Source organism: Schizophyllum commune (assembly GCF_000143185.2).
Source record: "Schizophyllum commune H4-8 unplaced genomic scaffold SCHCOscaffold_9, whole genome shotgun sequence".
NCBI lineage: Eukaryota > Fungi > Basidiomycota > Agaricomycetes > Agaricales > Schizophyllaceae > Schizophyllum > Schizophyllum commune.
The window spans coordinates 47961-72704 of NW_026089546.1; the positions used below are offsets into that span (position 1 = coordinate 47961).

A 24744-nucleotide genomic window follows, 5' to 3' on the forward strand; every position below is an offset into this window, starting at 1 on the left:
GACGAGCTCGCGCTCAACCACTCCCGCCTGCAAGACCATCTGCCTCCTCGGCAGCCCCTTCTCATCGCTCGATGCGAACGCCGGAAGCCCTCACCCTTCGCCCTCACGCGCAACATACCTCAGGACCCATAATCCCTGTCACCGCCCGCCTAGCTCAATCGGATAGAGCGTCAGACTCTTACACGCTAGGCAAGGGAATCTGAAGGCTGCGAGTTCGACCCTCGCGGTGGGCTAATCGTTTTTGCTGCCATTCAATCGCTGGTCTCTGGGTTGAAGTGGCTGTTCTGGGCAGAGGTGTGTTCGGTTCACGTCGCTGAAGCTTTGTTCTGACTCAATATTCCAGGTAGATATAGTAATACATGTCGGCCGTATACAAGTAATTTAATTGTCTTCTTGTTCATTCCTACACATCTGTCCTCCTTCCGCTAGGTCTCAATACCCATCCAGCCGACGCAAGACGTCCAGCGTCTGAAGGACGACATTGATCGCGCGCAGGGTGTCCTCGAGCTTCTGAGGCGTGGCGTCTTCCAGATTCTGGCGCTTCAAGTTCTGCTCCTCGTCATCATCCCTTCCGTCCTTCGCAGATTCACCTCGCTTGTCATCGCCGGCCATGTACAAGACAACCTCGTCCTCGTCCGCAGGGTTCACCTTCGCAGTGCTCACGCCGTCCTTCCAGTGCACCTCTTTCACATTCCTCATCATCCGCCCTGCCTCCCTCAGCCTTTCTTCCACCACCTCCCTCGCCCTCCTGAACGCGCGGTGACTCTTTCTCAGCAGCGCGCGCCATGCGCAGTCGTCGGGCGTTATCGGGCGTGCAGTGTGGCTGCTCGGTGTGCGTGGCTGGACGTTGTACGCGAGACAGTGCGCGGCGTGGTCGTTCAGCGTCGCCTGGCGCGCGGCGTAGTCGCCGAGCGTCACTCGCCGTGCGGCGCGGAAGAAGAGGTTGACGGAGAGGGGGGTGATGGAGTGGGCGAGGTCGGGGGAGGCCGAGACGGTGTCGCGCGGGGCGACCTCCGAGGTGCTCAGGGTAGACGATCGAGGGTCATCGAGCGCAGGCGACTCAGGATCGCGGAGGATGGGCCAGGGGATATGGTCGAGGAAGTCGGTGTGGTCGAGGAGGTCGGTGTGGTCGTCAGCTTGGACGGCTTTGGCGTCTTCGCCATGCTCTTTGACTTTCGCTTCCCCGGCATCGTCGGCTTTGGCTTCTCCAGTACCCTTGACCTCACTAACCTCCGCCCGCGTCGGCCTCTCATTCTTCGCACCCATACCACCACCGCCTCCGTGCATGAACTTATCCAGCTCCTCGACCCATCGCCGGACCGCACCCTCGTGACCCCAGGGATCGCTTGCCAGCCTTTCTCCGTCCCAGTTGGCGGAAACCAGCCTTTCGCCATCCCAGTGGCTGGTCACCGACCCCATGGACGGCGCTGGAGAGTAGGGCGGAAGGGGCTCAGCGTCGCCCGCGGTAGTCGGCTGGAGGCCCATGGCGTCCCCGGCGGGCGATGGCTGCAGTGACAACCCGCGCCCATCCACCACCCACGGCGACAGCACCCCGGGCACGAACCCGGGCGGCAGCCGTGCTCTGAAGGACCCCGCCGGCGCACCCAGCAATCCCGCCGACACCAGCGGCACCTTGGGTATAAGCGGTGAAAACGGGAACATGTGTACGATGGCGGCGGCCATGATGGGCGGAGAGGAGACGGGGCGGGCGGTGAGAGCAGGAGCGGTGGAAATATTAGGAGCGGTGGTAGCCGTTGAGGTACCCGCAGCGGTTGCAGCATCTGAGGCGGTTGGACCGGTTGAAGCGGTGGTGGACGATGGGTGCGCTGTCAGAGACGCCAAAGGGGATGTAGAGGACGAAGAAAGGTCCTTCAAGAGCGGCACGCGCGGCGTGCAGTGGCACGAGACCGACTTTATGGCGCGGATGCAGGGATGTAGCAGGCGTGGATCCTCGGAAGTATTCGTGGCGGGCGCCCCGTTCGGCCGGTTCGGGGCGAGCGACCCTTCCGACGGGCTCGCGCTACGCTCGTGCCAATGAGGATGCAGGTGAGTGCCGTCCGACGAGTTTGTGGCGGGCGTGGCTGAACCAGCTTCAGGTGATTGAGCATCGCCGCTGTCGCAGTCCTCGACGACGATGTCGGGGACCTCATCCAGGTCGACGATAATTGTGGGTACACCCTCGTCAGGTCGCTTGGGCTTGGGGGCCTTCAGACTGTCCGCACACGACGTCGGTGGCTGAACGCTCTGGGCAGGATGGTATGAGTCTGTCACAAACCGATTTGATTCCGACACCGCCGCCACACATGCAGGCGGTACGTAGAGCTGAGGCATTTGAGGCAGATATTGCACAAATGCGGGGGATACAGCGTGCTGATAGTACGCATGGGATGGAAAGTATGGATTCATTGAATGGATGGGGGCGCATTGTGCATTTGCGGCCTGGTTTGCGCCGTACGCGGAAGCATCGGCGCCAGATGCGAAGGGCTGTGGTGACCACGGCCAATCACCGGGATGTATGGCGTACGTCGTACCGTCATCGCCCTGCAAAAGATATGGCTCGCAGCCATGGTGGTACCCCTGCATCGCGAGATACACCTGCCCTGCCTGCGCGTGCCCACTAGCAGTGGGATGGTGGTGATGGCTGTGAATATGCATGTTCGCCGGTCTTGCGATAAGAAGGAATGAGCATTCTGCATACACTATCTGCCTTATAAGTTTGCAGAAGGAAAGGCCCTTGCGTGAGAGACGTACGTACTCGAGCTCGAGAAGGATCCGTCGCAGGTCTGCGCATGCACGGCCCTCGGAACGGTTATTGTCCCCATTTTGGGTGCGCCTTCATGCTCGGTTCACCCGCGGTCACTCCGCACTATAGAGAAATCAGTGAACACCTCCCTACTAGACTCTAGATGTTACTTATCAAGACATCCACTCCGTCTTGCGATTACCCAAGAGTCATGGGTCACAAAGTTCAACTTGCGCGTGACTTGCGCACGTGAAAAAGGGGCGTGGGAAACAGTGTGCAAATACATACATACACATGCGGGCCCGGGCACGTCGTCGTTCCTTGTCTCCATCTTCACTCAGTCATCGCACAATCTATCTCCCAAATTCTACTCTTGATCTAATCCTCGCTGTATCTATCTATACGCTTAAGAGAGTGTCTCCACAACCAAATTCGCTCCGCAACGCGCCTAGGGTCTTTGAGCACACCATGAGGAGCATTATCTGGCAGAAGTTCTCGCTCGCGTATCCAGCACTGGACAAGTCACTCAAAATACCTTTCCGCATTCTGTCACCACCGCTCTCTCGACTTCTCTTCTATTATATCGGCACGTCTCGCATACCCCTACACCCGCTGGATGGCAAAGCTGCAGAAATAATCTCCGAAGGTCTGGATGCTCTACAGATATACTCGATGTTCTGTGTCGACATCAACAATGCTCCTCCGTCTACCCAGTCGATGCTCCTGGCGCATTTTTCATCCGTTTGGAAGTGGATCGTCTTTCTCAGCCCAGCCTCTCATAATCTCCGCGACCTCGACGTACCTTACAAGATGCGTGATAATACGTGTCTTTTCTCCGAGGATGGCTTTGTGTGCTCGCCTCTCGCAAACCGCATGGGAGTCTGCTCCGATATCCTCGAAAATCTCGTCACCAACGATCTCGCGGTCAAAGCCATGGTCGCGCAGCCGGACTTCTTTCCCGAACTCTTCGCGCTCATCACTCACATCCCAAAACTGAACAAGGAGATAGCCTCCATCATGCATCGTCTCTTCTACACCTTCCAGCAGCTTGTCTGCAATAAGGACGCATCCGTGGCTACCTGCGCATGGGAAGCACTGATGCGCTTTGAGGACGAGCACCCCGGCCTCTTCGCCGGCGTCATGATCGGCCGCCTCTCGTGGTTCTTCAACCCCAAAGGCACGTGCTCCGGCGACGACTACCACCTCACGGCCTACTCCGAACTTGCGCCGCGCATCGCCACCGATGCAACGCTCCTACGCAATCTCGCGGCGACCAAAGCGCACATTACGCTCGTGCGTATCTCGGTACTGGTCACGACCGTGTTCGCGTGGCTGGAGGCCGAGCCCCATCAGCACTATGTTCTCTGCCTGTGGATGGAGTTCCTCGGGTGCATCCTCGGGCAGCGTGAAGGACAAAGGCGGACGCGATCTATGCTTGTCGAGTGTCTGGACTGCGGGCTCCTGGTTTTCCTGTACCGCATCCTCACTGTGAGGCTGGAAGATATCCGCGAGGATTCTCGGGAGCATGCGGCGAACTGCAAAGCGCTCGTTGTCCGGTTCATGGACGACGTCGTCATCCCTATGGCTGTTTGGCCCGCAGTGCTCTACGCGCTTCGTCGATCTGTGGCCCGCGGCAAGGTGCTGCTCGACTCTTCAACCCTTGCATGCCAGGACTCGTTGCAGTGGCGGACGCTCTCGCGTCGATTTGAGGACTATGACGCGGCCCATAAGGGGTTTAAAAAGTATATCGCAGAGCTAAGATCCTGCGCGAATATCACGGTAAGCCGTGAGCTGGATATTACTTGAGTTACAATGACTGATGCGCCGGACTCGACAGTGCCCTCGATCTCACAAGAACCCGAAGCTCAAGCTGTGCGCGTGCGCCAGAGCATTCTACTGCTCCAAAGCCTGTCAACAAGCCCACTGGCGCACATCCCACGGCGCGTGCTGCTCTCGGGATCACAACGGTGCGTACTCATTCTACAACAACATCCATTCTAGTTTACCCATCGCTCAATTGTCGTAGGCTTGGTCACCGTCTTGTCAAGCGACATTACGGTCGAAGCCCAGGACATGCCAAACTTCTACCGCTTCCGCGACCTCTCGCCTAGCTGGCTCACCTACCTCGATCGTGCTTTCTTCGCGACGTGCGCGCGCGACCAGATCGCGCGCTATGGGGACCCGAACAAGCTGCGCGATAGGGTATCGGGGAAGCTCCGTGGCGTGCGCTCCGTGCTCGTCGATTTCTTCGTGGCGGGGAAGGTGAGCGCGGCGGGGAGGGAGCATGCGGAGATAACGTACGGCGCTTTCGACCTTGAGGTGGAGTGGGCGAAGAGGGAGCTGGGTATCGTGGAGAGCGAGGAGCAGTTAGCGATGGTAGCGGTTTGGGTCAGGGTGGGAATCAGTGGTGGGCAGCCGATGGTGATGGAGGTTGGGGTGATGTCGGCGACGGACTTGTTAGGGGAAAGGAGAGATTGAGGCGGTTCATGGACCGTCGACCTTCTTGTTTCGGAAGGACACTGAAGGTGCGCCGAAAGTGCCTATCTGGCGATACTATAGCTCGCTTAATTTCGTTCATATTCGTCGGCATGTACCCTTGTTTATCAATCGCTGCGAATGGCCAGTCGCCAGGATGCATGGTGTTCGCCGCTCCGTCATTGCCCTTTATAAGATTTGGCTTGGCTCATTGCCATGATTATAGGTGTGCACATTGTCTTGCAGCTCGGAGAACCTCTACTGTGTCTCCCCGCATCCACTAGCAGTGGGATGGAGGTATTCGTTGCGAGTCTGCATCCTGGTGAGGCTTTCGACGAGAAAGAATGAGTATGCAGAGCAGTTCGCCTGCCTTGAAAGCGTGCAAATGAAGAGGCTCATGCGTGAGAGTTGTACGTAGTTGAGCTCGAGAAGGGTCGGTTGCTGCTATGGCCCCTCGGGGACAGCTATTGCATGTGACTTGTGCACGTGAGAGAAAGGGGTGTGGGAAACGAAACGCAAACATACACAAGCAAGCCCCGGCGACGCGTTCATTGTCTTTTCCCTCCATGAACTTCGGACTATTCGCGAAGTCTCCTTCCTGGTTAGCACACTGATTTGCTCAAAATTACTGAAGGTTGGAGCTACCAATTACTAACTTCGCTCACCAGCATTCGCCTCCTAATTTGCGCCAATTGAATCGAGCAAGAGTTGGGCACATGTGGGTTCTTATAACGTCTTTCAACAACGTGAGAAGCGACAACTGTCGAAGGCTTGGTCGCTTAACGCACTCTCGAGAGATATCCTACGATCTTCTCCCAAATTCTCTCGCCATCACTCTCTTGGCTGCTCGTCGGCTCCCTCAGCTCGAACCGCATACACTCGCACCCTCTCGATAGGAACGCTGCCACAACAATTTTCGAGGCTCACTCGCCTCTGCAAATACTATACTCTATGTCTACATCAACAAGTCTCCTGGCGCATCTCCCGTCCATCTGGAAGAGGATCGTCCTCCTAAACCCTGCCTTTCAAGGCGGGCGCGACGTGGATTATCCGTCCCACAATTTGTACGACAATATGTGCTTGATCTGCGAGGATGGCTACGCGCTCTCGTCGCTGGCGAACTGCATGGGTGTATGCTGCAACATCTTTGTGAACCTCGTCGCCAACACTCTCGCCGTCGAAGGCACGCTCGCGCGGCCCCCAATTTCTTCCTATCGCCCACATCCCACAGGTCCACTGGTTAATCGTGACCGTCAGAAACGGTCTCTTGGTCACTATCCAGCAGGTCTCAGCATCAAAGACGCGTCTGCCGCGCACCGGCACGTGGGACCCAATGAGGCGTTTTGAGGGCGAGCACCCGGGCGTCTTTGTCGGCGTCGTGATCGGGCGCTTCTCGTGACTCTCCAAACTCAGGCGAATGTGCTTCGGCGCCGACTATACCTTGAGACCCGCTTGAATTCCGCGCCGGGCATCGTCGCCAACTCGACGATCCTGCGTAATCTCGCGACGACGAAGGCGCACACCGCGCTCTGGCGCATATTGGTTCTCTCTGGGATGTGGCCTTCTGATCCTCCTGTATCGCTCGCTAAACGTGAGGCTGCTTGATATCTGCGAGGACGCTCAAGAGCATGCGACGACCGGCAAAGTCTTCATTCTCGGACTGAAGAACGACGTCGTCATCCCTTTGACCATCTGGCCTGACGCACGCTACGCACTCTGTCGGTCTCTTAACTGAGACAAGGCGCTGCTCGACTCTTAAACTCTCGCGTGCAAGTATTCACGACAGCGGCGAATGCTTGCCCGTCGCCCGTCGGTTTAAAACTCCAACGAAGTCCGTAAGACGTACAAGGAGCAACTCTATGCGAACTCCAAGGTGACGAAAGTTTCTGGGGGCAAGAAAGCGTCAGAGTTTCTGCATTGCTCATCCCAAAAGCTTGTGAAGGTGCGCCGCGACGTTACAAAGCTTTCGTTGTGTCTCTGACGGGCAACCTCGAAGGAGAACATAGTGTATCTCTTGCTGTCAGTCTCGATATCAGTCTTCACAAAAATGAAGCTGTGCTCAATCCCAACCGTCTCTGCTCGGAGTCTTCCGAACCAATACCGGCAAGCTCCTTCGCCGAGCCGGCCAGCCAGTCGTGTTCCGCCACCGGAACGGGCGCATCTTCTGTGAATGCGCGCAGCACAAGCGCGCGTAACCCTATTGAACTCCGCGCCACTGCCGCCTGAAGCGACGGCCCGCCGGGAACCGTTGAATGAGGAGAAGCGCGGGGAACTGGGGAAGCTCGTGCGTGCCGTGGGCGGAGGTCGAGCAGGCAGTCCGTTCCGATGAGAAGGCGCGCAGCTTCAGGCACCCGCCATCGCGTGGGCGACGGCGCCGCCCACGCCATCAGAGATGAATCTTGGCGCACAGTTCGACCGCAACCAGATGGCGATGGCGGGCAGCGGCGCCCAGCTCCACGGCGACTCATCTGATATCTGAGAACCTCTTGGTCCGAGATATCAGTCCGTAACACCAGCGCTCGTTGAAGCTCAGTGAGTACGCCTTTATGAACTGCACTTGCCCTTCAGGCAAGCATCTATCACCGTGCGAACATGACTGTAGGCTCATCCAATGACAGCAGAGCCCAGGAACACGAACTTCTGATCTGGGACTTTCCCTCGTGGCCGAGCGCGTTGCCCGTGGTTTTACCGCTGCCGAACGTCCGGCTCGTCCTCAGCTCCAAGGGCGCGCGCACTGCTCAGCGTGTTGGTCTCAACCGCCACCTAGCCCGCCGAGGCTTGCGATGACAGCAAACACGCATCTGGACCCCTACCTCCCCTACCCCGCGCAAGCTTTCCCCCATTCATCGGACGCGTCTCGACCAGTGGCGCGTCCGCCCGCGCACGCGTTTACCAACGCGCTTCCCCCGCTAGGCACCGAGAACTGTAAGGATCGTTCCTATCCCCCTGGCCAGTGTATGCTCAGAACCGCGTTTCCCGCATGCGAACGCTAAACAGTCCCTGACAAGGCCCGATATCTAAACCATCGTCATGATCAACAACGCGCGCGCGATCAGCATGCCGGCACGCAGGTTGAGGATTACGCTCTTCCCCCGTCCGTCGTGGGCCAACAGCCTCCGTACCCGCACGTTATACAGCCTCCGAGCGCCGCACGCGACGGCGCCTATAGCGCGTTTAGTGCTCCCTATCCTGTCGCGCACCCCCCATCGATGCCAGAGGCCCGACGGGTCGATGAACGCAGGTTCATCGATCGCGAGAGTCCCGCAGCGCGTGATGCACGTTTTCTGGCACCCCTACCCCCCGTTCCGCCGCCAGAACCGCGCGTCGCGCAGCTAGAATCGCCACCACCCCAGCGCTCTCCTGCTGTCGCGCAAACAACGATTCCGCTCGAGTCCGCGGGGACAAGCACGGAGCGCGACGCGCCGCCGAGCCGGGCCCAACCGTCCTCATCGCGGTCAGCCGCCAATACGCGTCGCGCCTCGACCAACGTCGTCATCGCGTGCAAGCAGTGGTGCGTGATCAGTCTTTCGAGACATCGACGCGCCGCTCATGTACATGCGCGCCCCGCTGCTTCTCCCCCGCCGCTTATGAACACGCGACACCCTCCCCAGCCGCGCGCGCAAGATCAAGTGCGACTCGACACGGCCCTCGTGCCACAACTGGTGCGTTCTCCCTGTCCTTCGTACCCTTCATCTCAACAATTCTTCCGGCGCTGATGGCTTCGTACTCTGTGTAGCAAGAAACGCGAGAATCCCTGCGAGTACGACCCGGTCCCAAAGCGTCGTGGCCCAGACAAGCGTCCTGGGACGCGACAGCGCGCCTGCGGCAAGCGACCGCGGGAGGATGATGGCGACCGGGACCCCAAGCGGCGCCGATTCGACAACTCGCTGACAATAATCGCCGAGCCCGGTAGCGCACCCCTCACCGATTACGCTGTCGTTGCATCAAGGACCGCCGATTACACACGTTCCCCCACCGACTACAACCCGCCTATTGCTCCCGAATACCCACCCACGCCCAACGACTACCCTGCCGCGCCCCCGGACTTCGCACCTTCGTCCCCGTATCATTCCCGGCTCGCCCCAGTCACGGGTGCGCTTGCGCGCGATCAGGTGAGTGCGGGGGCTAGTCTCTGAACAGTAAACGACATGTTGCTTATCCGGGGCAGAATGCGCAACTCGAGCCGACGTTCAGCCGCCGCGCGGGGGCGCGCGGCAGCTCGTCCACAAATTCGCGCGCTTTGGAAAAGACTACGTCACATCTGAGCGTCCTGACCGTACCCACAAGCCCGCTCGAGAGTCGGCCACCGCAGCTCGAGAGTAGCAGGCGCCGCCAGCGCGCAGGGAGCATGGCGCAGGCGGGCAACAGCGAGTGGTGGGCGCGCTTCCTCAGCGCTGAGTCTTCGTGCGTCGCGCTCCACCTCTGCATGCGTAGCGAGCCCGCTGACTGGTTCTTTCTGATCATGCCCTTTCCATGCCGCTCGACGATCGAAATGCCGACGCACACGCTGCGGACTGCCCACATACACGCCCACACCTGCCTCACTGGCACGGTCATCGCCACCTCGACGCTCAATCATCACGCGCGTACTCGCTCCAAAGGCTCGAGGAGATACGGAATAACTTCACATACTTGTGCGCAGTCCTTTTGCCTTCGTCTCTCACACATCCCAGTCATGCCCTCGGCCTTTCTCCCCTCCTTTCGGTGGATAATGGCTTCCTGGTCTCTGACTTGCTTCCCACAGATTTCGAGCCGACACCCCTCACTGGCTTTCCTTCCTCCACCTTGAAAGCTTCTTTGAAGACCTCTACAACGATGATATACGCCCAAGTATTCAGCCAGCATTCCTTCTCGCAGCCCTTGCCCTTGCAATCCTCATGAGATCGAGCGAAGCCGAATGGGGCGCGCAAGGGCGGGAGAGAGCGCTTCACTATCGGTGCGTTTGACTCATCATTCGTGATATACGTATCGATATGAAAGCTCATTTGCAACCTAGAAATACCGCCCGCGCTCATATGGGCTCAGCGACCCATATCGACCTTCGGTTAGCGGAGGCGGCTGTGGTGAGCTAAAATGCCTCGTCTTCCAAGTAGAATGCAGCTAATTAGACCCTTATCTCCTCCTTTCCCTCTTAGATCCTCGCCGTATTCGAATTATCACTCCACCCCCAATATGCCCCGTCGGAATTCCCTCGCGCACTCCAGGAAGCCGACCGCCTCATCGCCGGCCTGGGTCTCTGCGCCCGAGACGCCGCCGATCCTGATATCGTACGCTTCGCCCCGCGTCAAGTCCCCACCGTTCCCGGAGGCAGGGTATCTGCGAACAGCCCTCGCGGCTGCAGGTGCGCCGACGCTGGCGCGGTTACGGGATGGCCTGCGTACACCAGGAGTCAGGAAGATAGGCGCAGCATCACGGACGAGGAGTCGCGACGGCTTTGTTGGGCGGCGGTGAGCCTGGTCGCTGAGCATGCCGCCGAGTGCGCTGCATTTGGACGCAAAGTTCCACGATATTTTGTTGGGGAGGCGGCGAATGTGCGTAATATGGTTTGTGAATTTCTTTCGTCGCTATCCAGAGCCTATCTTCCCCTCGTCACTTCGGGGTCTCCTACCTTCGTTCGCTCACTGTTACATGCCAACGATCCCGTTCTTTCGCTTAGCTTGACCCAATGTACCTTTTTGCTCTTGCTCACTCACTTTTCAGCTTACCATCCTTTTCCCTTCGGAGACTACCGATCGCGCAAATCCCGTATTCCGCTCCGCAGACGCGCCCACGCAGAAGGAAACCCTGTCAGCGCTGTACTGTCGCTCGATGGTGCTATGGCAGTTCGTCGTGCGCCTTGGCGAGGCTGGGGGCATGCTGTCTGAGAAAGCGACCCCTCTTGCCGAACAGGAAGGTGCTTGGATGGGACAAGAAGGCTCCTTCCCCTCGGCTACCCCTTTCTCGCCGACCCCAGGACCCTTCTCACCTACCTCGGCGCCAGGAGCTCGCGATAGCGGTGCGTGGACATCGGAGCCTCGCGGCGCTTGGCCAAGCGCAGCGGGTCCGTCCAGCAGCGGCGAGAATTGGTCATCCGAGAGGCTGAGGCGAGACAGTGGCCTGCAGCTCCAACAGATCAACCGGACAGCGCTCGAGCGGGACAGCCAGACGACGGTCCGACCCGACAGTCCGTGGACGCCGGACGAGCAGGTCGAGGCCGCGCAGGAGGCGTTCGGGGAGGCGCAGGCGATCGAGGATGCGCTCGATCTGCATACGTGTGTGGATGACCTCGGTCGACCTGCGGGTGACGCGGACGTCGTGCAGGTCTATCTGACGAGGGAGCATATCTTCAAGTAGGGCTCGATTCCAGTGCTTTTTGTATGACAACTAATCATCAACAGCGTCCGTACCACGGTCTCGCTTGTACTTCGTCGGTGAGTAACGTTGACGAGGTCCTCGACGAGCAAGCACTGATCGGAAAGCAGACTTCAAGGCCTTGGTCCGCCCGCCTATTCTCCTTTCCCTAGTCGTAGGCAGGCCGAGGACTGGAGTGCGTTTTTCGAAGCTCATTCCTTTGACCAGTCTAGCTAACTGCATATGTAGTCGATTATCAGCAGGAAGCTATCGGACGCCTCGGTATCACTGCTCTTCCCGAAGCTCCCCTTCATGGCATAGCGCGAATCGAGCTTGCTCACCGGCCCTTCGCTGCACCGTGGCTCGCCAACCAGCTCGAACTGTAAGTGACGACGCCCTCCTCCGCTGTGAGACAACTCGAAGTGCTTACGCATGTGCGCAGGACGCTCTCCCTCATCCGACAGGATCGTACTTTGTCGGGCGCTCTTGATCTCGCTCATGATTTGCTGCGCGCGATGTTGTTAGCACGAGATTTGTGGCCTATACCCGGTACGTGTCGACAACTGGGCTAGGAATGTTTCGGATCACTCATGCGGCGTCTCCAGCGTACGATGAACGCTACGTCAGGCTGAAATCAGAGGTCCGCAAAGTGATCAATAATGACCTTAGCGCGGCCTGAGTGTCTACGGAATACCACTCGATATTTATCTGCGCTTGGAAGGGCTTGCAAGGTCTGTTGTATATTGACTTGAATATGTCTTGCCTGTTTGGCGGCGCGGTCAGCTCTTGTTTACGCAGAGCCAATCACGTATGGGGACGATTCCTTTCTTTCATTTGGACTGGATACACGCATATTCATCTTCTCTGCGCCTCACATGATGACGCGCAGTTCATTGTGATCCATGCTATATGCCCACCCCGTGCTTATGACCTTCTTTCCCTGCGCTTACGACCTTTACGAGCTGTACTTACGACCGGATACCGGAGGACTATTTATTATTTCATTGCTGTTGTACATATAGCCTTACTCGCTTTACGGCGTGCCTGTTATTGTACCCGGGGAGTTTATGTTGTACCTGTTGGCAGTCAGCTTATACCTGTCTCGCATGTCTGATATAGCTGGATGGCAGGAAGGAAGGTTTGTTTTGATGTCCGTGGCGGCGCACAATGAATCTCGGAAAACGCCGAGCCGGGACACGCGCGCATCACTTGCAATTAACCATCATCTGCTTCGCGGCGAATTGTCTCTTACGGTCTGCTGATTTGGAATATTCTAATGAGAAACCCAACCGTAGAAACCTTATCTAGAAACCCGGTTTCTGTCGGCGAGCATCCCGGCGACGCGCCGGCGAGGTCATTAATGCCGCGCTCGGCATCACTGCACGAGGCTATCGGCCAACTCCGAGAGGCAGACGAGCTCGACAGCGCCGGCCACCGCTGAGTAATTTTGTAGGATATCCCTCTTAGATCTGAGGCAAAGATGCATACATGAGTGTATAGAGCCTTATCCTGACACAGAATATACCTTAGGACCCTCTGGAGGGTGCTTTCCGAGGGTAAATGGTTGCCTTTCCATTGTAGTCACATGACCATTGTGTCTACCAGTGGACACAATGTCCTATGGGTCAGTGACGGTCCTGCTAGCTAAGAGGGCTGACTGTGTCGTATTGGAGTCAGTAGCCTGGTATCTTACACCCCTACACCTGGCTACTACGCTGGAAACAGGCTGTACTGTGGCAAACGGAGGAGGTGCCGCAAGCTCGGCGGCTTCGGCAACTGGAGGCGGGATTGATGGCGCATCACCGTCTCCCGGGCACACGGCCGGAGAGACGCCGGTAGAAACCCAGCCTCGTGTAAAGAAGTTGTGCGGGTTTCTACAGAATTGCCTTATAAGGAAGGCAAAACGTAGAAACCGGGTTTCTCATTAGAATATTCCGCTGATTTTGCCTTGTTCGTCTTCAACTCTATAGTCTCAGAATAGTTCACGACCACTGACATGCACGGGTTTACAAGCCTAAACGTGCTCGGAATTGATCGTTGCTCGCGATGGCGGCGCCCGTAGGTCGCTCAATGCATATAGTCAACAGGGCACTCACGCTGAATGTCTAGCTACAACCAAGTACCTCCATTGCTCTGAAGTTCAGAGCAATGTTCGGCAACTTTGATGCGCCCAACCTGCCGTACGAGAAGCTCACTATGCCCCTTTTTCGCGAATTACTTCAGTGCTTGCATCCTTCGAATATCCCGTGCGCCCCTTTCGACGAGGGTTCCCTTCATGCTACCGGCTCCGGCATCGACTCCCTCCACGTATACTCTCGCCTGCTCGGTGACCTCCATCTCCTACCCCTCGTCATGCAACGGGAACTGATCAAATGGTTTCCCCTTGTATGGCAATGGATTCGCTTCCTCAGCCCACGATATGGTCACTTCTCTGACGACGAGGTCCAAATCGTCCAAGCGCATAAACAATGCCATCTGCAAGCCGACGGTCGGTTCGCAATGGCGTCCCATGCCCGAGTGCACATCATGAATATCATGGTTACTCACGCGCAGCGTACAGCGGAGGGCACGCGGGCGCTGTTGACCTGCCCAGGACTTACGGGCGATATCTTGTCGATGCTCACAATGCTCTGCCCTCTGCAACCAGAGCCCCAGCTCGCTCAGGGCCAGCATCTGCTCGCGAAGCTCTTCCTGGGGCTGCACGCTAGGGGAAGGGGCTTCTCTCCCAATCCTGCGCAAGAAGGGCTCGTGGAATTCGACAGCAGCCATCCGGGAAAAGTCCTTCGCTCGGTTGTCAAGCGCTCAATATGGATTTTAATCCCCGGATCCGGTGCCGCGCCATCTTTCGACGCGGACTACGTCGACACGTACATCACGTTGCTCGACACCATCCTGCTCCGAGACGCGAGCTTTATCGCCAACTTCAGGAGGAGCACGTCCATCGGGCCCCCCGTCCTTGCTCTCGAACGCATCTCCAGGATGATAGAGCTGCACGCGCTGGAGGCAGAGCCGTATAAGCACCGTGCTCTTGGCGCGCTGGTCAAGATTCTGGCCGCCCACCTCGTCCCAACGGCGGAGAACCCCTCGGTCCTGCTCGCGGACGTCGTGCACGCCATCAAGTGCGGCTTTGTCCCCGTGCTCCACTACCTGGTCATGGCGGTGTCCTACCCCTCCGCCCATCCGCGCAGAGGCGACGCCCCGTTCTCCGATACCCTCTGGCGTGACACACGCGACATCATCGCGAAGGCCGTCGTGCCTAGTCTCGTATGGCGCTCCGCGCTCCGCGCTGCCTACGACTCGGAAGACATAGTCGCCTTGTTCGACCTTGACGAAAACGACCCCGTGCTGCAATTGCCAGACTGGGACATCCTCCACAGGAGCTTCTGGTTCTTCGCGAACGCAAGGGAGACGTACAAGGAGCTCGACGCTGCTCATTGCTGCAATATGAAGGTATTCTCCGTGTGCTCGCCGCTTTACTCGTCTTCTGAACTTTTGTTTTAGTGCCCTAATCGTGACACTCCTATGCCTTCCAGGATGAAGACCTGCTCTTGCGGCTCGGCCTTCTACTGCTCAAGAGCATGTCAGAAGATCGATTGGCATGCCTCGCATCACCAGTCCTGCGCGCGCACGAACGAGGGTACGTACGTCTATGTTTTCCAGCCTTAAATCCTCGCTTATCGTCTGTCCCAGGCCCTGTAAAAACCCGCCCGCGAAGCCGCGGTCCCTACGTCGACGCCCCAAACTGCATCTCCCATTCCATGCGCACCTATCTCAAGATCTGCGCCAACCAGCTCCTCGCGCAGCTCGGCGACCCGACCGCCGTCCACCGCGTCCACACCATCCTCGTCGACTTCGTCAACGTTGACATGAACCTCGACGACGAGGATGGGCGGCCTGGGCTGCCGAGCATCGTGTACGGAGCACTCGATAGGAAGCCTGGCTTCGTCCCCGCTTCGCCAGTCGTCCCTGACTCGACACTCGTGCACGTCTGGGTGCTGGTCGCAAAGGGCGGCACGGAGTACATGATGGAGGTGGACAGTGTTCCTCGAGAACAGTTTTCACGTTGGGCAGAAACGCGGACGCACGAGGTGAAATAGAGATCACAGAGGCGGAGGAATCGATATAGAGATCGCGCAGAAACAGGACCAGTCTTGCAGGATGAAAGAATCCGCTGAGAGAGCACAGTTATCGCGATACTGAAAAACTGATACACACACTATTTTCTCAAACTATGATTCATGTCGTCGTTACAGGCGAAGTCCTATGTGTACCACTACTATTAACATGCTGGTCGGAAGGGGACGATGCGGGTGGCTGAGCTGACGGCGCGGATGGTTGAGCCGAAGGTGCAGGTTGCTGAGCTGACGACGCCAACTGGGAAGGAGACGCTGGTAGCTGAGATGGCGCAGATGCGGGCTGCTGATATGGCGGCGGAGCGACGGGCTCCTGCTGCAGTGAATGAGCTTGCAGTTGCTGAAGCCGCGGGTCCATCAACGTCGTGAGGTCCTGCAGGGGCCGTGGCTGAGCCTGGAGCGGTGGCGACTGCATGGCCTGATCTCGCTGCTGCTGGGGCTCCTGCACCTGCGTCCTGAACGGTACCTGCATGACCTGGTCTTGATGCTGCGTCGGCCTAGCTCCGTGCCCCACCGGAACCCAATTCTCGGGTATATCCCACAGCTGCTTCTGCAACACAAGCGCCTCATGCGGCGGCAGCGTGCGCAGGTACTTCTCCCGCACGTCCGGCGGGAGCGCGAAGAGGGTCTGCTTGAACGCGTGCGCGTGCGCGAGCGACTGGTCAACGGTCGCCTGCCAGGTGGGCTGAGGATGCGACGCCTGGACCGAGGGCCGAGGATGCGGGTACTCCTGCTGCGTCGGCGTCCGCTGCGTATCCTCTTGCTGCGTATCCTCTTGCTGCATCCGCCGCGCGTCCTCCTGCCCAGCACCCATTCCCATCCCCAGCCCCTCGCCCGGCGGCGTCCGCCTCGCCTGCATCGCCCGCTCGCGCGCCTCCAACATGATGCGCGCCGCCTCCCGCCTCGCCCGCGCCTCCACGCGCTCCTTCAGCCCCCACTGCCTCTCCCACTCTGCCCGTCTCCACTCCTCGTCGTCGGTGTCGGCGCCGGTTCGTCCGCCGCCGCCTCCTTCACAGCCACCATTGCTACCGCCACGTCCCTCTCCTCGGCCACGTCCCTCTCCTCGGTCGCCGCGACCCTCTCCTCGATCGCCGCGACCACCACCACCACTCCCACGCCCACCACCACCACTCCTACCGCCCTCATCCCACACATCCTCCTCCTCCTCGAAAAACCGATCCAGCAGCGCGTCCTTCGCCGCGCGCTCCCACCGCATCAGCGCCGCCCGCTCCTCCGCGCGCGCGCTCCAGGGGAACTCGCCGTCCGGCCAGTTGGGCGCGGTCGCGGGCCCGAGGGGGTCCGGCGTGGGGGAGGCGTGGGTGTGGTGGGGTTGATTGTAACCACTATGCCCTTGATGATGACCACCACCACTATGCCCTTGATGATGACCGCCACCACTATGACCATGCCCGCTTTGGCTATGACTGTGCCCGCTTTGGCTATGACTGTGCCCGCTTTGGCTATGACTGTGCCCGCTTTGGCTATGACTGTGCCCCGAACCGTGCCCACCACCCGTCGCCTGCCGCCTCCTCTTCTTCGCCGGCTCCCCGCCCCCACTCTCTCCGGGCGGCGCCACATCCAAGAGGACCCGTCCCACGCCCTCCAGCCGGACGACGTGCAGGCGGCGCGGCGGGTTGGGCGCGGGCCGGAACGCTGCGAGGCGACGCTGCTTGCGGGCGACGCGGGCAGGGTCTGCGGCGGGGAGGGTGATGTTTGGATCGGTCGGGGGCTGATTGGAGGTATTGGCGAACGGATGCTGGGAGGGGGGCGATAGGGAGGAGTGCGGGTAGGTAGAAGTTGCGGGGTAAGAGGCGGAAGTATTGGTGGCGTTCGAGTTCGCGAGATTATACGCGCTCGAATAATACGGGCCCGACGGGTACGGATTCGCCGCGTACGAGCCCAGCAATGACGTCGGCGTCGGATACGTCGAGGGCGCAGTCGAAGTGCTGGCGAAGTTGAACGGTCCGGCCGTCGATTGCTGCGAGAATATACTCGTTGCCGGTTGAAGGGAGAAGGACTGCCCGGGCGACGGTCGGCCATACTGATACGTGAGCGGGGAGGCAGGATGTATGCGTGGCGGGGGCGGCCGAGGGGAAGATTCTTGCCCGTTTTTGTGGGGGGAAGCTGGTGGTCCGACGGGGGAGAGCGGTGCCGGGCGCCACTCGGCGGTTTTCTATGAGATGGTCAGCATGGGCGGGACGACAAGAATGACAAACCAGTAGAGGAAGCGGGAGCTGTAAATATCTGTGGCATATATCCTGGCGTAGTGTCGATGTTGCCGCACAACCACGAGCACCACTCGCACAGAGCAAAGGATGACGATAGGGGCGTGATCGAAACGAGGACGTACGTAGCGCCCATATCCCCCAGCCATAAGGCTCTCCTCAAAGCTCTCCGCGGACGTCTCCTGGAACATGAGGGACATGATATTGCTCGTCGTCGATGGTCGTCAGAATCAAGAGATGTCGGGCGATAGCCTGCTTGGTCACAGTCAGCGCTTATGCGCGCATATATGGCGTCAGGACGTACCGATCCTGCCTGTCCCTGTTCCCTTTCCTTCCAGAGCGCACGCAAAGGTCCAATTCTTAGCTCATAGACATCTGCGGAGCGCCGTCAGCCCCCACGACAGCCACAAGCCACAAAGGATCTCGCACACGAATGAACACGTTGCAGAAACCGGTGGCGAACAGGATGCGAGGGACGAGGGGTGCGATGACGACGACAAGAATACCCGTGCTCAACGTCGATGGCGGTGAGGGGAACGGCGGCGGGGACGACGACGAGGGTCGCCGCGATGGTCGAACGGGTTCAGAGCCGCGCGGCACTTTTTTCGCTGGCAAACGGTCAGGTGACCGCGACGCCCTCGGCCGGCTTTCTCCGAAAGTCGAACTGTCACGCCATGAGTCACCCTGGGCCTCCTTCTCGTTCCTTGCGCGCCAACCGTCTTGGAGCAATGCTCAACAACTTCCGGACATGAAAAGACAGATCGTTCATTCAGATGTAACTAGATAGTCCAAAATTCCCAAGCTGTACTACAACGGTAGCGAGTTGCAAGGACAGGTGAGGCACGAATGATTCTGCGAGAAGCTCGGAGGACACAAACAGGACGGGTACGTATGCACGGATATCCAAGTAGCACAGAAGCAGCCGCAAGTGGTACGGGGGACAGCAGCCCCCGACATACGCGGCGGGAACAGTAACCTATGCAAGAACACATTGTAACCCATGCGAGAACACGACAACCAAGATGACGCCGCATGGGCGAAGAACAACAACCACGACACGCCGTCATCCGGGCGAGGTACAAGCATTCGTAATAGGTGAGGAGGATGGATAGCGACACGAAAGCAGCGAGATAAAGCGGGTCGAGAGAGAGATAGGGTAGAGCGGGTCGAGAACAGTAGGCTGACAAAACCCGGAGACGATTCGACGGATACCTAGCAAAGTGGTCAGTTGACTGATGGGATGGTTGACGGACGAAAGGGCAGAGACGGAATGAGCGCTGAGGTAAAGAGACGTACACAAAGAATAGATAGGAAGGCTAGCTTGTTTCTGGATGATTTCGTGTTTCTGGAGGAGGATGGTGAGATGATGCGGACGCCTCAGAATCTGGATACATACCTGGATGATACGAGCAAAGGACAAGAGAAGGCATACAAACACGAGAACTTTAAGCGCGAGAGAGACATTTGAGTCGTGAGAGGAATACTTGAAGATAGACAAGGCGACGGGAATGGTATAGCGGCGGTAACGTTGGTTTTCCTTGATAGTTTGAGAGCGATTATTGGTCTTGACGAGAATGAGAAGGAAAGGTGAGGGATTGTTGCGTTTCTGATTATTTGTCGAAGACGAGAAATGGGTTCGTTGCGGGCGAGGTCGAATCCAGTCGAGAAGCGCTCCTTGAGACGAGACGATATCCAAAAAGCGAGGCGGTCAGACCACAAACAAAGCAAGAGAATGTGAGGAGGAGATCTGTATGAACGTCAATACCCAAGCCCCCATGCGCCCAGCCACATAACCCACTCACCAAGGATACTCGAACGGAATCTCCTTCGCCGGCGGCGCGATCGCCTCCAGCCGCATCATCACCAGCTTCGTCCACGGCCCCAGGTCGAGCAGCACCGGCAGCTCCTCCCAAAACCGCTTCCGCGCATCCTCATGCGTCTCGTGCACGTACTTCACGCACGGCTGGCACGGCTGCTGCGCCGCGCCCCCCTGCGCCGCGCCCCCCTGCGCCGCGCCCGGCGCCACGATCGGCGCGACCTGCCCCAGCATGTCCCAGAACCCCGGCACCAGCAGCCGCGCGGGCGGCACCAGCGCCATCACGCCCACGTACTGCGCGCGCCACGCCACGCACGCCGCGCCGCCCACGCACCGCGCGCGCCGCGCGCCCGGCGCCTCGCTCGGCAGGTCGAACACGCACGCGGTGAGCCGCTGGTGCGCGGCGGCGAGCTCCGCCCAGAGGCGCAGGTAGCGCGCGCGGTCCGCGGCGGGGAGCGCGGCGGTCGCGGCCGCGAGCTCGCCGGCGTCGCGCATCGCGCAGACGAGGTTGTACGCGCAGGCGGGCGCGAGGAAGGGCGCGTTGCACTCGCGAGCGTAGGCGAGGATGTCGGGGAAGGTCGCTGCGCGGTTGCCGAGGTCGCGCCAGCCCTTGAAGAGGGGCGTGGTCGGGAAGAGCACGTTGAGGTGGTGGAGGGCGCGCGTGCGGAGGTGGCGGATCTCGTACTTGGTGGCGAGGCGGAGGATCGCCATCGAGGTCGCCCGGGAGGGGGCCGCGGGTGGCGGCGGGTAGGTCCTGGGGGCGGCGTCAGTGGCTAAGATGGAATGAGGTGAGAGGGGAACGCACTCGGGATGCATCAGCGCACGGAGGAAGACCGTAAACGAGAGCTCGTCATCATCCAGCCGCACCACCGGCCAGTCATCGAAGAGCTCCAGCGGCGGCAGCGACAGGATCCTCGCAAACACGGGCGAGTACTTCTCCAGGAAGGACGCATGCAGGCGGTACACGGTCCCGCCCGCCTTGAGCACCAGGTTGCCATCCGCCCGCCACAGGTCGTCGTGCCGCTTCTCATGGTGATGCAGCGCCGTGCCCATACTCGCGCGCGGGGGGCTGATGATGTTCGCATTCCTCGGCGCACTGAAGATATCGCTACTGCGCGAGGGGCTGAAGATGTCGCTACCGCCGCGGGGCGGGCTGATGGGGCCCATGAGCGGCGAGGTAAAGGGAGGGCTGAAGCTGCGGTTGCGGGGCGGGCTGAAGCCGTTCTTGCGTGGGGGGCTGATGACGCCGTTGCTGTTGGGGAGGGAGAGTAGCTTGCTGGGGGGAGTGTACGGTGGGCTGAGGGCCATCATGCTGCCCGACGTGACGCTCGACGGCGGGCTGCTCATGGTGGCTGCTTCGGTGCTCTTTGCGCTGGTTGCAGTATCGGATGACCTTGATGATGGTATGCTGTGAAGGCTTGTTGCTCCGTCTGCCGTCGGTCAGAATGCGAAGGGGAGAGAAGGTATGAACACACCTTGGTGATGGTCAAGACCCACGAAACGAACTTCAACCAACGACGACAGCCAAGAACTGAACTCCGCAAACAAACTGATGATGGTTCTGGACACAACGACGACAAACGGAGAAAAGAGAGAGATAGATGGTGGCGGTTGATTCCAAGCGGCGTTCGTACCGCACGCAAGCCGAATCTTCGGCATCAGCGGAACCAAACGGACAGAACAATAGCAGCTGTTCGGGGAGTCACTTGGCACTCAGGACATCACAAGAATGGATAACATGAGGGATACCGTCGAGATAGACGAAGATGAGATTGGTACAGCAGAGCACTTAGGATAGTGATGCAGTCAAGAACACAACAAGAAAGGTATATACAGCACAGCGAGTATACAGAACAGGGAACAACGGTAAGTACACAGGTAGGCTGCATGGATCTAGAGATACAAGAATACTGGTACACAGTAGAGCGATAGCTCGCGCAGCGGAGCGGTGACGGAGCACGATATGCCAAGAAATAAGGTCCATGCAAGGAGGAGAGAGGGGATGGAGGCGTACGCGAAGCAGACGTCTACCTCTTCCGCTTCTTCATCTTCGGCAAGCAGTCGGGGCAGAACCACTGGTCGGGCAGCGGCGGCTTGAGATTCACGCACGACAGGTGGAACCACTGGTATGGGCATTCGTCGTTGTCGCAGCCAATCATCTGCAGGAACATCAGCATTCTATCCGTGTCGCATAACACATCCATGATCCATAGCAGAACGCCGCGAAGCAGATAGAACCAATACGCACATCCCCATGACTCTTCATCCGACAGAGGCAGTACAGCGTCTGGTCTTCCTCTTCGTCCTCCTCTCCCTCCGCGTCCTCGTCCTCGTCGGGTTCTTGCGCGACTTGGCGCGACAGCCGTGAGCGCTGATGACCAGGCCCGGCGCTCGCGGATGAGTTTGGCGCAGGCATAGGGGAATCAAGTCGGATCTGCGTAGGGGTGCCGGCAAGGCTGGTGTGTCGGCGGCCTGTCAGAACGATGTTAGCAAGCACAACGGGGGACGGGATCTGCATGCCCGCACGCTTCGTCTGTGGCTGCCCCGCGTCCGGCGTCCCGTCCCGCGACTCAGTGCGCTTCCGCGGGGCGCCGCGTCTCGATGTCGTCGCCGGAGTCGCATCATCCACCGCCGCCTGCAGCATCCCCTCGATCGCGCCCACCGACGGCGAGGGGCTCCCCCAGCCTCCGATCGCGCCACCCGCTCCTCCTCCTACCCCACCGACATTGATACTGCCACCCAAGCTTGTTGCGCCCCTCGTCGCCGCGCGCGTCACCACCGGTGGCGGGTCGACGACCTCGCCCGTCAGCTTGCGCACGCGAAGCAGCTCGCCGTCCGCGCGGGCGGTCGTTCGAAAGAGGCGGTCCTGGAGGCGAAGCGCGAGCGCGACCTTCTCGTCGCTGAGGCGGAAGACGTCGGCGTAGGCGGCGTCGATCTTGAGCCTGACCTCTGGCTGGCCACGGCGGAAGAAGAGGAGTTGCATCTTGGCAATTTCGGCGTTGAGAGCTGATGGGGGAGAGTAAAGGACAACGATGTATGTGATGGTGGCGCGAGGCAGGTGGAGGGTGCACGGCGCAAGGGGATGATCGAGCAATGGTTAGCGCGCGTCAAAGGGATGAGGAGCCACTCACCCTGTACTCGAGCGTCTCGTTCCCTGATCTCTGCGCACAGATGCTGGACCTCTTTGGGTAGGTTGTCGAGGCCTGGGGATCGTCAGCACGAAGAAGCGCTCGAGCTGTCGGTCGCGACGCACTATTGATGAACTCGGAAGTGATGTTCGCTGCCTGCTCCGTAACGTCCATCGTCGAAGACATATCCAAGACGCGTCTCTCGCGCGTCTTGAGGATGTTTCACGCGTCCAGTATGTCGCTCGTTGCGAGGGACCGTGAGGGGTGAGAGCAAGGAACAATGCCTCGTCCTAATTGCGCTAGCTGAGTCAGCGATAACCACGTGCGGCGCCGGCGCTTATTGGTCAAGTGTAGGTACCGGTGGCTAGTTAGAGACAGGTGTCTTCTGCAGCTCTTCGCGTCTTTCGTCTCTCGAGGACAAACAGACATGGATGGGGGGAGGAGGGCGAGACGTGATGTCGCGAAGCTGAGTTCGAGGGCTCGGCGTCTGCCGAGATATACTTCCGGAGCACGTGCGCGCAAATGTTCGTTTTCATCGTCCGCATCGTCGTGGGCATCGGCCCTTGGTTCCAGGAGGCACGCGCATCTCGTAAACGCAGCATAACTCAGGCTCATCTTGACAAGTCATCAAGCCACAGAGACTGACTTTTGACATTCGTAGGATTTTTGGCGAGTCTGGACAAGATGGTACGTCTAGTCACATTCACCGGCGTGTATGAAGATTCATAGTGTACGACGGATTAGATGAGCAGAATCTCGCGGATCTTCAGTGCCATGGGGACCCAAAATGTGAAGTCATCCATACGCTTTCACGACCTGAAGCCCGCCCTGCTCGACGAGCTCTTCGCCTGCCTGAGCTCTTCCCGAATCCCACACCCCCCTTTCAACAAGAACTCCGTCGCAATCTTCTCTGAAGGTATCGACGCACTGGGAATACTTTCAAATATATTTGGCAACACCCTGGATGCCCCGCCCAGCTTCCATGACATGCTCCTGTGGCGGCTGCCCGATGTGTGGCCTTGGATCGCGGCACTGAACCCTCTCACGGGAAACTTGGCGGAGGGTGATGCGTCTTCAGGGGAGATCCCTCGATGTAGCTTATACGCAGATGGGCGCATTGAGATGTCGCTGATGCACCGAATGATGGTCATCATCATGTTTCTTGGACCCTTCATCGCCAACCCGCGGGGTGGACTGGTGCTAGCCGTCATACCCGACGCCGCGGAAGATCTCCTAGGCCTCATCGCTCACGAAGCTCCACCCTGTGATCTAATGCCCTCCATGCATCACCGTCTCCTCTTCGTCTTCTCCGAATTACTCCAGCATAAGGACCCGACAGTCGCTCGACACTTCCGGACGGCGATGGAGACGTTTGACGACCGATACCCCGGAAAGCTTCTCCTCACCACTGCGGGACGTCTGACGTGGTTCTATCGCGCCGAGTTCGAGGATAGAGAGAATTTCGGCCTCGTCGAGGGATACGCGAGGCTCTTCAACTCAGAGTTTCTCAGCAGGCCGCGCACTATCGAGAACCTCAGACAGTCCACCGAGAATCCCATTATGTCCATCTCAGGACATATCTTCCAGGCTCCGTTGATGGGCAGGGGCCAATTGGAATGGTGGCAGGTTTGGCTCCTTACAAGCTTTATGCTATATCTCTTTTAACGCGCCTCCTCTCCGCGCTGCTGCTGACTCCAGATCCATATCCTCGTGCCGCCCATGCCGATATCGTGCGCGCTCTTCCCTATCATCTTCTGTCTCTTCCACGCCGACTCCTTCATCCGCTCGACCGAATACCCGAAAGGACACCTACGCGCAAGTACGTCGTAGCCTACCAGGCAGACCTCATGCGCATCCTAAAGAATGTCACCGCGCCTGCAATGATCTGGCCGGA

The 24744-nt window shown here is 59.0% G+C and overlaps 12 protein-coding genes and 1 non-coding gene across 13 annotated transcripts; 7 read left to right on the forward strand and 6 right to left on the reverse strand.

Moving 5' to 3' along the window:
• Positions 1–143: 143 nt before the first annotated feature.
• SCHCODRAFT_t171 lies at positions 144–233 on the forward strand. Its single transcript has one exon. It is a non-coding gene; the product is annotated as a tRNA-Lys (tRNA).
• A 68-nt stretch (positions 234–301) lies between these two features.
• On the reverse strand, positions 302–2867 carry SCHCODRAFT_02548251 (uncharacterized protein). Its single transcript, XM_003029498.3, has 2 exons — positions 2756–2867; positions 302–2703 (listed from the first exon to the last, which is right to left on the reverse strand). Exons 1-2 carry the CDS (start codon positions 2789–2791, stop codon positions 433–435), a joined length of 2307 nt encoding a protein of 768 aa, XP_003029544.2. The 5' UTR covers positions 2792–2867; the 3' UTR covers positions 302–432.
• Positions 2868–3079: 212 nt separating this feature from the next.
• Positions 3080–5393, forward strand: SCHCODRAFT_02584607 (uncharacterized protein). Its single transcript, XM_003029104.3, has 3 exons — positions 3080–4522; positions 4581–4710; positions 4770–5393. The coding sequence occupies exons 1-3, from the start codon at positions 3212–3214 to the stop codon at positions 5219–5221; spliced, it is 1893 nt and encodes a 630-aa protein (XP_003029150.1). The 5' UTR covers positions 3080–3211; the 3' UTR covers positions 5222–5393.
• Positions 5394–6021: 628 nt separating this feature from the next.
• On the forward strand, positions 6022–6755 carry SCHCODRAFT_02355489 (uncharacterized protein). The gene has a single exon (XM_050342462.1). It carries the CDS (start codon positions 6170–6172, stop codon positions 6563–6565), a length of 396 nt encoding a protein of 131 aa, XP_050198666.1. The 5' UTR covers positions 6022–6169; the 3' UTR covers positions 6566–6755.
• A 957-nt stretch (positions 6756–7712) lies between these two features.
• Positions 7713–12678, forward strand: SCHCODRAFT_02548256 (uncharacterized protein). The gene is made up of 16 exons (XM_050343655.1): positions 7713–7750; positions 7837–8143; positions 8216–8729; positions 8830–8880; positions 8955–9330; positions 9387–9622; positions 9820–9852; positions 9963–10154; positions 10215–10281; positions 10354–10749; positions 10919–11547; positions 11596–11628; positions 11680–11744; positions 11798–11930; positions 11991–12097; positions 12154–12678. Exons 2-16 carry the CDS (start codon positions 8002–8004, stop codon positions 12225–12227), a joined length of 3048 nt encoding a protein of 1015 aa, XP_050198667.1. The 5' UTR covers positions 7713–7750; positions 7837–8001; the 3' UTR covers positions 12228–12678.
• An 874-nt stretch (positions 12679–13552) lies between these two features.
• Positions 13553–15645, forward strand: SCHCODRAFT_02690774 (uncharacterized protein; the record flags this gene model as incomplete). Its single annotated transcript, XM_003029106.3, has 4 exons — positions 13553–13606; positions 13658–14998; positions 15050–15185; positions 15239–15645. Exons 1-4 carry the CDS (start codon positions 13595–13597, stop codon positions 15643–15645), a joined length of 1896 nt encoding a protein of 631 aa, XP_003029152.1. The 5' UTR covers positions 13553–13594.
• Positions 15646–15736: 91 nt separating this feature from the next.
• Positions 15737–16572, reverse strand: SCHCODRAFT_02633116 (uncharacterized protein). Its single transcript, XM_003029499.2, has one exon. The coding sequence runs from the start codon at positions 16562–16564 to the stop codon at positions 15785–15787; it is 780 nt and encodes a 259-aa protein (XP_003029545.2). The 5' UTR covers positions 16565–16572; the 3' UTR covers positions 15737–15784.
• A 279-nt stretch (positions 16573–16851) lies between these two features.
• SCHCODRAFT_01038954 (uncharacterized protein) lies at positions 16852–17604 on the forward strand. The gene has a single exon (XM_050340907.1). It carries the CDS (start codon positions 17027–17029, stop codon positions 17453–17455), a length of 429 nt encoding a protein of 142 aa, XP_050198668.1. The 5' UTR covers positions 16852–17026; the 3' UTR covers positions 17456–17604.
• Positions 17581–18498, reverse strand: SCHCODRAFT_02355548 (uncharacterized protein; the record flags this gene model as incomplete). Its single annotated transcript, XM_050342463.1, has 4 exons — positions 18336–18498; positions 18211–18281; positions 18032–18161; positions 17581–17854 (listed from the first exon to the last, which is right to left on the reverse strand). Coding segments are annotated over exons 3-4 (349 nt in total), but the record flags the coding sequence as incomplete, so codon positions are not given.
• Positions 18499–18646: 148 nt separating this feature from the next.
• SCHCODRAFT_01321657 (uncharacterized protein) lies at positions 18647–19511 on the reverse strand. Its single transcript, XM_050341445.1, has 3 exons — positions 19303–19511; positions 19203–19251; positions 18647–19118 (listed from the first exon to the last, which is right to left on the reverse strand). Exons 1-3 carry the CDS (start codon positions 19368–19370, stop codon positions 18714–18716), a joined length of 522 nt encoding a protein of 173 aa, XP_050198670.1. The 5' UTR covers positions 19371–19511; the 3' UTR covers positions 18647–18713.
• SCHCODRAFT_02355570 (uncharacterized protein) lies at positions 19512–21354 on the reverse strand. Its single transcript, XM_050342464.1, has 4 exons — positions 21198–21354; positions 20528–21152; positions 19709–20476; positions 19512–19653 (listed from the first exon to the last, which is right to left on the reverse strand). Coding segments are annotated over exons 2-4 (1311 nt in total). The 5' UTR covers positions 21070–21152; positions 21198–21354; the 3' UTR covers positions 19512–19652.
• Positions 21355–21417: 63 nt separating this feature from the next.
• On the reverse strand, positions 21418–23273 carry SCHCODRAFT_02633122 (uncharacterized protein). The gene is made up of 5 exons (XM_003029500.2): positions 22976–23273; positions 22854–22925; positions 22249–22728; positions 21971–22194; positions 21418–21881 (listed from the first exon to the last, which is right to left on the reverse strand). Exons 1-5 carry the CDS (start codon positions 23034–23036, stop codon positions 21750–21752), a joined length of 969 nt encoding a protein of 322 aa, XP_003029546.2. The 5' UTR covers positions 23037–23273; the 3' UTR covers positions 21418–21749.
• A 193-nt stretch (positions 23274–23466) lies between these two features.
• Positions 23467–24515, forward strand: SCHCODRAFT_02738613 (uncharacterized protein; the record flags this gene model as incomplete). The annotated part of the gene is made up of 2 exons (XM_003029107.2): positions 23467–23537; positions 23595–24515. Exons 1-2 carry the CDS (start codon positions 23535–23537, stop codon positions 24513–24515), a joined length of 924 nt encoding a protein of 307 aa, XP_003029153.2. The 5' UTR covers positions 23467–23534.
• Positions 24516–24744: the final 229 nt, after the last annotated feature.

What these genes read in the sequence shown, in the direction of transcription:
- SCHCODRAFT_02548251 (XM_003029498.3), bottom strand. Translation starts at nt 2,791, where the DNA reads ATGCGCAGACCTGCGACGGATCCTTCTCGAGCTCGA. An exon ending in CGGATCCTTCTCGAGCTCGA is followed by an intron (nt 2,704 to 2,755) that starts GTACGTACGTCT and finishes CTTATAAGGCAG; the next exon opens with ATAGTGTATGCAGAATGCTC.
- SCHCODRAFT_02584607 (XM_003029104.3), top strand. Translation starts at nt 3,212, where the DNA reads ATGAGGAGCATTATCTGGCAGAAGTTCTCGCTCGCGTATCCAGCACTG. An exon ending in GATCCTGCGCGAATATCACG is followed by an intron (nt 4,523 to 4,580) that starts GTAAGCCGTGAG and finishes CGGACTCGACAG; the next exon opens with TGCCCTCGATCTCACAAGAA. An exon ending in CTGCTCTCGGGATCACAACG is followed by an intron (nt 4,711 to 4,769) that starts GTGCGTACTCAT and finishes CAATTGTCGTAG; the next exon opens with GCTTGGTCACCGTCTTGTCA.
- SCHCODRAFT_02355489 (XM_050342462.1), top strand. Translation starts at nt 6,170, where the DNA reads ATGTCTACATCAACAAGTCTCCTGGCGCATCTCCCGTCCATCTGGAAG.
- SCHCODRAFT_02548256 (XM_050343655.1), top strand. Translation starts at nt 8,002, where the DNA reads ATGACAGCAAACACGCATCTGGACCCCTACCTCCCCTACCCCGCGCAA. An exon ending in GTGCGCTTGCGCGCGATCAG is followed by an intron (nt 9,331 to 9,386) that starts GTGAGTGCGGGG and finishes TATCCGGGGCAG; the next exon opens with AATGCGCAACTCGAGCCGAC. An exon ending in GGTTAGCGGAGGCGGCTGTG is followed by an intron (nt 10,282 to 10,353) that starts GTGAGCTAAAAT and finishes TTTCCCTCTTAG; the next exon opens with ATCCTCGCCGTATTCGAATT.
- SCHCODRAFT_02633116 (XM_003029499.2), bottom strand. Translation starts at nt 16,564, where the DNA reads ATGTTGGAGGCGCGCGAGCGGGCGATGCAGGCGAGGCGGACGCCGCCG.
- SCHCODRAFT_01038954 (XM_050340907.1), top strand. Translation starts at nt 17,027, where the DNA reads ATGCCCTTGATGATGACCACCACCACTATGCCCTTGATGATGACCGCC.
- SCHCODRAFT_01321657 (XM_050341445.1), bottom strand. Translation starts at nt 19,370, where the DNA reads ATGTCTCTCTCGCGCTTAAAGTTCTCGTGTTTGTATGCCTTCTCTTGT. An exon ending in CCTTTGCTCGTATCATCCAG is followed by an intron (nt 19,252 to 19,302) that starts GTATGTATCCAG and finishes ATCCTCCTCCAG; the next exon opens with AAACACGAAATCATCCAGAA. An exon ending in CCTTCCTATCTATTCTTTGT is followed by an intron (nt 19,119 to 19,202) that starts GTACGTCTCTTT and finishes CCACTTTGCTAG; the next exon opens with GTATCCGTCGAATCGTCTCC.
- SCHCODRAFT_02355570 (XM_050342464.1), bottom strand. Translation starts at nt 21,069, where the DNA reads ATGAGCAGCCCGCCGTCGAGCGTCACGTCGGGCAGCATGATGGCCCTC. An exon ending in CGTGCGCTGATGCATCCCGA is followed by an intron (nt 20,477 to 20,527) that starts GTGCGTTCCCCT and finishes CGCCGCCCCCAG; the next exon opens with GACCTACCCGCCGCCACCCG.
- SCHCODRAFT_02633122 (XM_003029500.2), bottom strand. Translation starts at nt 23,036, where the DNA reads ATGTCTTCGACGATGGACGTTACGGAGCAGGCAGCGAACATCACTTCC. An exon ending in ACGAGACGCTCGAGTACAGG is followed by an intron (nt 22,729 to 22,853) that starts GTGAGTGGCTCC and finishes CTCCCCCATCAG; the next exon opens with CTCTCAACGCCGAAATTGCC. An exon ending in GGATGAAGAGTCATGGGGAT is followed by an intron (nt 21,882 to 21,970) that starts GTGCGTATTGGT and finishes ATGTTCCTGCAG; the next exon opens with ATGATTGGCTGCGACAACGA.